The sequence below is a fragment of the Rutilus rutilus genome, assembly GCF_951802725.1.
Source record: "Rutilus rutilus genome assembly, chromosome: 3".
Classification (NCBI taxonomy): domain Eukaryota; kingdom Metazoa; phylum Chordata; class Actinopteri; order Cypriniformes; family Leuciscidae; genus Rutilus; species Rutilus rutilus.
In genome coordinates this window covers 10,311,633-10,323,195 of record NC_140211.1, presented here as the reverse complement: position 1 = coordinate 10,323,195, position 11,563 = coordinate 10,311,633, and the positions used below count along the sequence as shown (strand labels likewise).

At 39.4% G+C, this 11,563-nt stretch overlaps 1 protein-coding gene across 2 annotated transcripts; it reads left to right on the top strand.

Moving 5' to 3' along the window:
* The first annotated feature begins 598 nt into the window (after window positions 1-598).
* On the top strand, window positions 599-10,237 carry slc16a13 (solute carrier family 16 member 13). Of its 2 annotated transcripts, none has more exons than XM_084403334.1 (6): window positions 599-769; window positions 2,258-2,508; window positions 2,606-2,749; window positions 2,838-3,094; window positions 3,951-4,476; window positions 6,443-7,879. In XM_084403334.1, exons 2-6 carry the CDS (start codon window positions 2,274-2,276, stop codon window positions 6,793-6,795), a joined length of 1,515 nt encoding a protein of 504 aa, XP_084259460.1. In that variant the 5' UTR covers window positions 599-769; window positions 2,258-2,273; the 3' UTR covers window positions 6,796-7,879. The 2 variants fall into 2 exon arrangements, with proteins under 2 accessions (XP_084259460.1, XP_084259459.1); XM_084403333.1 differs by having other exon boundaries at window positions 706-899; window positions 6,443-10,237.
* The last annotated feature ends 1,326 nt before the right edge of the window (window positions 10,238-11,563 follow it).

Sequence of the window (11,563 nt, the reverse complement as noted above, 5' to 3'; positions counted from 1 at the left end):
GAACTTTCAGGACCTGGAGGATTTTTCTGAAGAACATTGGGCAGTTTAACTAGTCTAACAAGGGACTCAACAACAACCATCACAAAAACGACAACAAAAAACAGCCGTGGATCATCCATGTAACGACACACAGTATTTAAAAATCAGGTATGTAAACTTTTGAACGGGGTCATTTTTATAAATGCAGCTTTTTTTCTTCTTTAAAAAAAAATGACATGCATTTTGTATGATTCATATACATATATATACATACATATATATATTTACACATTAGGCCTATATATTTACACACACACACACACACATACATTTTTATTCATTTACTCTAATACACATATACACACTTTTACAATATTGTTAAAATATAGATTTTGCTTTACCCTACATGAACAATCACATTTTAAACATTCCAGTTTAAAACCAATTTAGACCAGTAAACAACCCTGGGCTGTTAAAGTGTTAGGTAACTGATATCTCTAACCATTAACTGAAACTGTCGCTAGAGGGCCTTTAGTTCATACCAGGCACAGATAACGTTAATCTTTACTGACAGTAGTTAAATGCATGACAGAATGCTGAATGTGCTGTTATTGTCGACATACTGGAACCTGACACTGCACGTGTAGTTCATAAAGTGATCGATGGTAGGACTAATATGTTCTTGATTTTTTTTTTAACTTTAATGCTAGCTCGTGAGCGCGCTCTGGAGGCGGAGCTTCGCTGAAACTAAAGCAGTATGCTGTCATTCAAGCAGCAGGTGAATTAATGAGTAAGTCGAAAATCACCATCGACTATGTGCTTACCAATATTTACCGGTTGTCTATGCATTTAAAAAGAAGATTTACATGATTTGACCTAATCATCATGACTCGAAAGGAAAAGGGGTGATTGGGTTATGGGTGAGTAACGACTGATCTGTTCTGGACACATTCACCTGAAACAATCGCATTTTGAAACGGTTAACATTTAACGAAAATTTGCACTATCAAATGAGTGTATATTACGTCATTCAGTAAGCAGAAAGGTTACATACTGTTTGTCTTAAATGTTTAGTGTTTCATTGTAACACACATATCCGATATCTACTACTGCCAAATAATGTATGTCCACAATAAAAATATATGCCTCGACTGTAATTATAACAACACATGATTTGTCCCCTAAGTCCATGTGTTTGCGTTTGTATTGATCGACATTAACGCCATACATTCGTGAATAAATCGTGTCACTGACACTGTAAAATCCCGTGTGCTAAATATGAACAATGCTAGCGACACATGATTGAATGGGTGTGCTACGTCACTATACAAGACAAGAGTGATTTCCTGAATATTAGCTGTGGTCACGTTACCTAGTTAATATTTATTAATAACCCATTATGGTTGTTTGATTTGCATTGGGCGTATTTTCACTTGTGAGCAGATTTTTATTTACTTTTTTTTTTTTTTTTTTAACTTTTTTTTACATTACCTAATAATTATAATGTTATACATCCGGAGATCGAGTATGTAGACCAGTATTTTAAAACTTAAATTTAACATCAAGCAACGAAATCAAATGCTTAAAATCATTTTAATTTCCATATTTTTCACATATTTTTTTTTTCATAATGTTTCTCATCACGAGCACAAATTAACATCTGACAATATTTCACAGGTCCTCAAATTTTGTAGTACATTATAACATCTGTAAAAAACAAACAAACAAACAAACAAACAAACAAAAAAAATTGTAGTGCAGGTATTAGGCCAACCTGCAGAAAACAGAAAGGAAAGAAAACATTCAAAGTACACTTTTAAGTGTTGCTTTATCTGTTTCTGTAGATTTCAATTACAATAAATATCTTTAAAGGCCGTTTTCTCTAAATTATTATTTTTTTTTCTCCTGCACTGAATCTCCATTTCAGCACCTTTACATGTATGCAAATTTGGATGTATGCAAATTAGTGCATATTTAATTGCCTAATAGCTCATTTTCATATTTAGATATAACATTTCAGAAATTTTTTTTTTTTCATTTTCAACTTTCTTTAGTGTGTAATGTTGCTGTTTGAGCATGAAAAAGGTCTTACATAGACAGTTACAAAGCACAAAGACACTATTTTTCTCTATATCAGTAAGCGCTGTTTCTGAACTCCCTCATTTAAATAATTCCTGCCCAAGGCATAAACAAAAATAAAGGGGCAGGGCATGAGAACCTCTTCTAATAGAGTCCAAAAACAAAATCAAGACTTTCAAATCATGGTCTCTTTAATCAGTCTCTTCAGTGCAAAGATGGAAAAGCCCCAAAAGAGGCCGGAAACGCAGCAGTCGCCCCCGCTGATGGCGGCACCTGATGGGGGATGGGGCTGGGTGGTGGTGGGGTCTCTTTTCGGGACATCCGCCCTGGTGTTTGGGATCATCCGCAGTCTGGGCGTCTTCTTCGTGGAGTTTGTGCAGTACTTCGATGAGAGTGCTCAGGCAGTGTCTTGGATAACATCCATTGGGTTGGCCATTCAACTGCTAATGAGTAAGTTCATATGCACAAATTCGTTCATGACATATGTCTTTATCGGTAAAACCACATTTTGTCTTGGCACATGTTAACTGCGTATGTCTGCAAACAGGTCCAATAGCTGCAGCCGCATGTAATGTGTATGGAACTCGTCCAGTTGTTATGATGGGAGGATTCATCTCAGGCCTGGGATTCATTCTGGCTTCCCAGGCAACATCTCTTTTGCATCTTTACATGACCATGGGATTCATTTCAGGTAGAGGCTCTTGTAAATAGTGTGCTTAATATTAGTCAACTTCAGGATCCTGATTGGTGTTGTTCCTCTCTATGTTGATCGGTGTCAGGTTTAGGCTGGGCACTGGTCTTCACCCCTAGTGTCGCGTCAGTGATGCAGTATTTCACCATGCGGAGATCTCTAGCCATGGGCCTGGGCTTCACAGGCGTCGGTCTTTCCTCTTTCGCCTTCTCCCCGCTTTTTCAATATCTAGTGGAAGTTTACGCCTGGCGTGGGGCCTTGCTTATCCTCGGAGGCCTCAGCTTCAACATGATCGCTTGTGGAGCTCTCATTCGACCTCTAGGGAATCCAAAAGTTGTGGAAAAGGTATGTGCTCTGATATATAAATCAATACAATTACATGAATTGATTAATTGAACAATTAATAATTGAAACATATTAGAATTATGCAATTATATAAATTTTTTATTATTTTTATTTATTTTATTTAATTTTTTTAGGGGTGTAATGGTACACAGAAGTCACGGTTCGGAACGTACCTCGGTTTTGGGATCACGGTTCGATACATGTCCGCCCAACTAACAAATTAAGGAATTGTTGATTTGTTACTCTAATTGATCGATTGAACAATGCTTCCCAGTAAAATGCAATGGCTGTTTTCAAACTTTTTGGTTTGATTAATGTATTGTGTGTAGCCTACACTGTCATTTTCTTTGTGCGTGAGAGTTCATTAACATGCGGTGACAATGGATGCACAATGTTTAATATTAGGCATTTTTGTGAAAACAACTTAAAATACTCCCATCATTTATGGTCATAGATAAGAGTAAGACATCATTTGAAACTGTATGGTCTATTTTTTATTTGTGTACACTCACAATAAAAGCAAAACATTTGGCTTTTGTATAATAAAGAAAACAAACAGGATGTTGCTTTCTGCCGTCCCGGTTTCCTTTCCGTGAAGTTTGTGGAGCACGTCACAAAAATGAATCGAAACTCGGCGTATAGGCTACTAGCAAGCTCTTGCGTGCCATCTGAACTCAACTTGCGTTAGCAAACAGCGTTGCATTGCCACACACGCCCCCTTCTGGACTGGAGTGTGGATCGCCTGTGACTGACTGTATTCACCAGACCGTGACGGTTCGGAGACTAATACGTGTACCGTTACACCCCTAATATTTATATTACAGTGATTAATCATTTCTTTTTGTGCTTTTCTCAGACAGAAAACTCGACCAACCTCAACAGATGCTCTTCTTTACCCTCCCGTATCTATGAGTGCTTTGAGCTCTCCCTGCTTTCACACCGAGGCTTCCTCACTTATGCCGTGGCCATCACCTTCTTCAATGCGGGCTACTTCATCCCCTACGTTCACCTGGTGGCCCACAGCCGTAACATTGACTTCACTGAGTACCAGGCAGCCTTTGTAATCTCTGTAACCGGCGTGGCAGATATCGTGGGCCGCGTAGCCTCCGGTTGGGCCTCGGATCTGGGCAAAATGCGGATGCCCCACATGCTGGTGATGTGGACTGGGTTACTGGGCCTGTTTCTGATGCTCATTCCTGCTGCTGTGAGTTACTCAGGACTGCTGGTTGTCAGTGTGGCCTATGGGTTCTGCGCAGGAGCGATGACGCCACTGGCCTTCGCGGTGGTACCGGAGATCGTAGGCATCGAGCGAATGCTGGGAGCCCTCGGTCTCCTGCAGCTCATTGAGAGTGTTGGAGGGCTCCTGGGAGCACCACTGTCTGGTAGGAGCTCATAAGATGATCACAATCATTTTATTTAAAGGGTTAGTTCACCCGAAAATTACTCACCCTCATGTTGTTCCAACCCCGTAAGACTTTCGTTCTTCTTCGGAACACAAATGAAGATAATTTTGATTAAATCTGAGAGCTGTCTCACTCCTCCACAGGCTTAGCCTGGAAATCCAGACCTAAATCTAAAAGATTAATGGTCTGGCGTCGACTAATGAAAATCGGCCAGCTCAAGGGGCGGCACCAAGCATGCATTTGAAAATCTCACTGCACGCAATTGGATAACACTACAACCAATCACAACAAGCCCCATACGCTTAGCTACCAGCGGAGCTAACTGGTAGATTAGGCTCTTGCCGTATCCGGTCGGCAAAACAGCAAAAACGCCCTTCTTGCAAAGGAACGATTGGAGAGCCGTCTTCTGTTCCTCTTTTGGATAAAAAGCCAAGTCTAACTCGTTCATTGTAGCGGCCAAAGCTGTTTCAAACAACTGGTGTTCATCCATAGCCATCTTGCAATGTTTACTAATGACTCTTTGACGTCACAGCGATGTCGTCATCTGTTTAGCTCGCCTCTGGCCCGCCTACATCAGATAACCCGATGTGATTGGTGCAGCTCAGATTGAGGGGCATATTTAATGAGCATCATTATTCGACACCAGAGTAACTCGCTGAGCAAATTCAACTTGTGCTCTCGCGAGAACTCTGGATTTCCAGGGTACCACAGGCTTCTATGTAATTGAAACTTGTCGGCCCAGAAAGTTAGTAAAGACAATGGGTCTCATTCATGAAACATTCGTAAATATACAAGTAAATATGTGAGTGATTTGCGCGTAAAGAGACCTTCCCGAAAACTCTTCTCCTGATTCACAAATACTTCGTAAACGTCAGATGTGATAGTGAAATGTGTGTGTGTGTTAATGAATTCCAATCAGTCGTAAATGGGACGCGCGTGCACGCTCATTCTCAATTACCATAAATCCCGCCCATTAAATCCGACTGACAACTATATATGGGCATCATATTATGACACCAAACGAAGGATTTCAACGTGTCTTCTCAAAAGCGAATGAAAAAGAGAAATTTCTCAGATGCAGAAATTGAAGTTTTATTATCAGAAGTTCATTCAAAACGCCACATTTTATTTTCAAGCGTAGGCTACACAGTGGCGTATCAGGTCCTAAAAAAAAGGAAGCTTGGCAGCATATTACAGATGCAGTTAATGGAGTTTCATCTGTTAATCGAACAGTCCCAGAAGTGAAAAGAAAATGGTTCGACATGAAGCTTGACTGCAACACTTGTGACTTGCGGACTTGTGTTCCGTTTGCAGATGCTATTACTGGCTCTCATAATAAAAGTAAAAAGAAAAACCGTAATTACTATATATAATATTTTTTCAAAATGCTGTGTAAATATGTAACCGCTTAAGGTGAATTAAAATGCAGCCTTATTAATGAGCAAAACGTTCGGATGTTAAACACACTATTTACGCGTGGCTGGGAGCAGGTGTAGATTTCTTTCGTACCAACTAACATTTGGAAAATACGAACATTTTACGCCAGAACCACTTTACACACGATTTACACAAAAATTCGTTCTGCTCGTGTTTCATGAATGAGACCCAATGTTTAAAATAGTCCAAATGACTACAGTGGCTCAACCATAAGTTTAACAAGCGACGAGAATACCTTTTGTGCACAAAAAAAAACTAAAATAACAACTTTATTCAACTATTCATATCTTCTGTGTGGGCCTCTGAGTGAGTTCACGTAGTGTAACAGCGCAGCGCTTCTGGGTTGTACGTCAGAACGTAGGCTCACTATTGGCCAGCATCACACTCATCACACACATGACCAGCGTCGGCCAATAGAAGAAAATTAATAGTTAACATTGATACAGCTCTTTAAATTCCCAATCAGCATTGAAATGATTGTTCCATCTCCACTTTTGTTTTCTCCTAGGCTGGCTGAAGGACTACACCGGGACATACACGGCATCTTTCATCACTGCTGGTGCTTTCCTCGTGTCAGGTATGGTGGTTACAATGACCCTTCCCTATTTCTGGTCTTGTACGGCCCCTCCACCCCCATCACCGTCAAAGAAGAAGTCTCAGGATTGCTCCATTGAAGATGGACTACTCAAACCAACTATCTCGGACTCTGTTTCTGAGAAACTGTGCCCCGTGGATGATACGCTTTACTCAGAAAAAGAGTTAAAGATCTGTTCTAAGAGAGATGTTACACATCCAGAGCAAGAGCGAGAAGAAATACCTCAGGAAATGATTCATCTGACTAATTTAAAGGAAACGTTATGATTTTTGTGATGTTAGATTATACCTAATGGTGGTAGTGCTAGTTTTTGAAAGGATATTTGCATTATATCAAACAGGATATAGGCAAATGTTTGTATTGGTATCTTGGCCAAAATGCTTTTATGAAATTATCCACTAAAAGTTTTACTGCAAAATGTGGTATAAGTAGAAGTTAAGCCTGGTTCACACGGGACGATTTTAAAATTGTCGGCCGATTTTCCAAACCTGAGAGACCCCACACACGGGGATAAAAAATCACGGGTCTAACGGTTTTGGTCGTACAGTGTGTGGTGCGCAGCCACACGGCAAAATCAACACATCACACACGAACCGATTTGACTCCCGAGCATTCCCAGGTCAGACGGGAAATCTCGCAAAATACCTCGAGATCAAACGTGACTTCAGAGTAAACAATCATGGCGGACGAAGAGGATGCAGTGGCAATAGTTTGTAGTTTGTTTTTAACCGAAAAAAAAAACGTTATCAAAAGAAAAGGCGATGATCTCCGACGTCCACTGGACTTTCTGGTGCGCCATGCCGCCGGCTGTTTTGATTATGTTTCCCGGTGCTTCCTTGCCGCCTCGTCACCTCGCTTTCTGATTGGCTACACGCCACAGTCCACAGGCTGTGTGCCCTGGGGACACCACACACGAGGAGAAATCGGGCCAAATAAATCCAACATGTTGGATATCCCCGATTTGAGATCGGAGCGGTCCCGACGTCCTTCCGAGCAGACGAGAGCAGTCTTAACACACCACACACGGCAGGAATATCTGATCAGATTATTTTACGATAATCGGAGCATCCTTAAGATTGTCAGAAGGGGTGAATCGGGGCTAAAATCTGCCTAGTTATCCTGCCGTGTGAACCAGGCTTTAGTGAGATTTCCCCAATGCCAAATAATATATATATATATATGTATAGGTGAAATTTGCTACTAGTGCTTTTTGGATAGCAAGACAATCCAAAGGATGTTCTCAGATTTTGAGAGCAGAAGTCTAACTTTTTTAAAGTTAAATACAAATCTGTCTTAATGTGACAAATATTGTTAATTTAATGATTCCTTTAATAAACAACAAGCAGACATACACCATGGTAAAACCATATTTTTTGGACATGCACTATGAAATTAGTGCCCTCTCAAAGTTACAATAGGACAATATCAGCATAAATCCTTATCATGACCTAAATGTAATAAAGTAACTTTAATTATCATTGAAGACCAGCAGGGGTGTAGGGGAGGCTAAACGCACGTAAACGCCGTTTACGCACCTCCCAAAATTCGGAAATAGCGTTTGCCCACCTCCAAAGTGCGTATCCACCTCTAAATTTCACGTTATTTGAGCGGACTTTGCTTTTCCAGTGCGTGATCGCCGATCGGTACATGATTCCAGCATTTGGGCCGTTAACGACAGAGCAGAGCGCGCAGCGCAAACACGGAGAAGAGAGCGCAGCGCGCCGACACACACACACACACACACACACACACGGAACAAAGAGAACGGCGCACACACGTAGCAGAAAACACACGCTCATGAAGTTACTAAACAAGCTGCGCGAGAATGAAACTTGATCGCAGCCGCAACAGGAAATCATTAAAACGATGCAAAAAAGCGATTTTTTTTATTCATTACAGGCAGCTGGTTTAATGTAGGGAGCATGTCAAAACCCAACTGTACGAGTCAAGAGATTCAGAGGGAATCAAGCCTGCACCAGGTTAAAGACTTTTCCCTCTACAGAGAAACACTGATCCACATTTTTCTGATAGACCAAACAACTAATCAATTAATCGAGGAAATATTCAACAGATTAATCGACTATGAAAATAATCCCAAATCCCTAATCATTATGCACAAGTGCATTGCATTGGAAGCTGTGGATATAAGCCTCCCTCTCGATCTCTCTTAAATATTTTTGTTCTCTCTCATTTAGTAAACTTTATAGATTTCAACCATATTATTCCTTTTTGAGTCTCTTTAACAAGAACTTAGATTAATGTATGAATTGAATAGTGATTGTGTGACCTATGATGAGGGAACAACCAGTGATAGTACCATCTATCACTGGTTAGTAGTACCATCAAATGATAGCCTATAGCGATGTCATCAGGATACACATACACCAGTAGGCAGTGGTCCACCTTATCGGGTGACCAAGTTGTGGTTCACCAGAATTTATAGTTTACTCACCTCTTTTTTTACCACTACACCACTGAAGACCAGTGATATTGCTGTTATTTTTGATTATATAATATAGTGGCAATATACAAACACCAGCAGCTGTGCAGTGTTATTTTAGTATCATTGAGATACTTTTATAGTTTTTTTTTTCCATTTTTGTTAGTAAATGTTTTGGTGTTTCTCTAGCGAATGTTTTTGCGTTCCAGTTCTTTGCGAGCGAATGCAACGTTTGTCTGGGAACGCAAAAAATGTCATGTTTTTTCCTCCTCACCATGTCCCTTTTGGGGCTCTGTAGAAGTCAATATTTTTTATTTAATAAAATATATTTTCATAGTCAATGCAAAATCATCACAAAATAAGGATTTGTGCCGATATTGTCTTAAAAGTCCTCTTTTGCTTGGCCATTTCTGAATTTATGGAGGGCACTGTATATTAAATACAATGGTATTACTATCTGACACCATAACGCTGTTTTATTTTGGAGAAGTATGCTGGCAGAAATTCTATTTATGTATAAAATATTATTTTTATTATATTAGAATTTTTGGGATTGTAAGTTATGGTGTCATGTTTGACCTCTGGCACTCTCTGACAGGAATCTGCTTATGATGTTTGGTGGAGGAAATGAGGTTTGTGGTTTTTAATAATCGCAGTTACTGCGTTTTGTATTCAAGGCTAGTCAAACATGTTTGCTGCTAGCAAGAACTTTGAACTCAATTCCAAGCTTTTAACTGCTTGGTCATCACATGTCAGACATGTTGTCACATCAAACAAAAGCTAAGATAAAGTCAAAACATTTTCTTGTTTGGTGCTAGAGGCTAGTAATAGTATACAAAGGCAGGAAGGCAAGCTAATGCTAACGTAGCAGTGCTAATCCTGTTCAGCTCCTATATGGTAGAGCATCATTCTTTCACTCTTATATGAGAAATATGTTTTCAAGATGTTCTTTTGCATTGTCTGAGAAAACTGATGTTGTCTTTTCGGGGTCAAATTGCATCTTTTGTGTATTTCAGTGATATCTTAAAACCTGTGCATATTTTTAAATATTTTATGATGGGGATTTTGCCTAATGCGAAGGGTTTTCACTGTGATGTTCAAGCTCAAGGTCTCAGAATATTGACATACTTTATCCACAGAGGTCGCTGACTAAAAACAAATTCACTTATGAATCATTGACCAAAGTGTTTAACAAATTGTGTTCTTCAAAGCATTTTTTGTTTGTTTAAACATTTTATTTGACATAATACAAGAGATTTACTATTGTATATTCATTTCAACCTTGTTAGTTCTCTACTTCACACAGAAAACCCTTTGAATACTAGTCAGTAATGCTGTTTTAAAGACACACTTTTCATAAAACCAAACACGTGAGCCTTAATCTTCATAGACTGAGACTCAATGAGCTTAGTCACTGCCAGACTTTGCTTTCTCATGTGAGAGGCTCTTATTGCCTTGAGATTGGCCACACACACACACACACACACGGTTTAACCAATAGACCTCAGTTTGCAGGCATAGCATGAGAAGTGACACACACACACACACACACACACACACACACACACACACACACACACACACACACACACACACACACACACACACAGCTTAGCTATAGACCTCAGTTTGCTGGCATAGCATGAGAAGTGAAACTCTTCTTGAGGTTGGATCAGTTCAGTAGCATTATAAAGTCAACAATGCAGTTCAGTCACAGTTGGACTAGTAGTAGCATTGGTTTGCCAAAGCAGGGCAATGACATTAAACATTTCATCAACTGGTTTTTTGAGCTTTAGAATGCTAGTTGACTTTTGATCTAGTTGGAAGGTTGAGTGGAATTTCCAATCTGAGCCGATCAGGTAGTTTGACCTTTTTCCAGCCGATATTCATGTGCCTGTTATGCTTTTATTTTCCAGGAAGAGCACTACTGTGTGGTAAGACAGTTGGGTTTTATTGGAACAAATAAATCTGTGTTAAGTAGTTAACCACTTTAATGTGGTTAATTAAAATGTCTCTCAAGCTTACCAGGGCTGCATTTGTTTGATCGAATATAGTCATATTGAGAAATATTATTACAATTTCAAATAACTGTTTTCTATTTTAATATGTTTTAAAATGTAATTTATTCCTGTGATCAAAGCTGAATTTTCAGCTGATTTGCTGCTCAGGAAACTTTTCTTCTTTCTTTTTTTTGGGAAAACTGATATAATTAAGCAAGAAGCCCCTTGAAGCCGTGTTTTACAGTGAATTTAGCGTTCTAAATCCACTGTAAAACACCGCTTCAAGGGGCTTATTGCTTTTATAAAACGGTTACTCCATAAAAATATTCATTTTAATATTTATTTTATTCATAAAATAAACACCAGCAACAAAAAATATAACGTTATAAAACATTTATTCCTCCGCCAAGCAATGTAGTTCCAAAGAGGTTGCTAAGCAACACATGCAGCAAGGCAGCAACAAAGAATCACGAACGGCAGTTGCGCAGTAATACTAATGTAATGCGGTCACAGGTCTGTTTGTTCATTTACAACGGCTTCGAACGCGGCTCAACCAATCAGAATCAAGGACTGGAACTATCCGTTTTATAAATA

Bases quoted from the DNA above. Each gene is read 5' to 3' on its own strand.
- slc16a13 (XM_084403333.1), top strand. From the start codon at position 2,274: ATGGAAAAGCCCCAAAAGAGGCCGGAAACGCAGCAGTCGCCCCCGCTG. The intron at 3,095-3,950 runs GTATGTGCTCTG...TGCTTTTCTCAG, and splicing joins ATCCAAAAGTTGTGGAAAAG to ACAGAAAACTCGACCAACCT. The intron at 4,477-6,442 runs GTAGGAGCTCAT...GTTTTCTCCTAG, and splicing joins CCTGGGAGCACCACTGTCTG to GCTGGCTGAAGGACTACACC.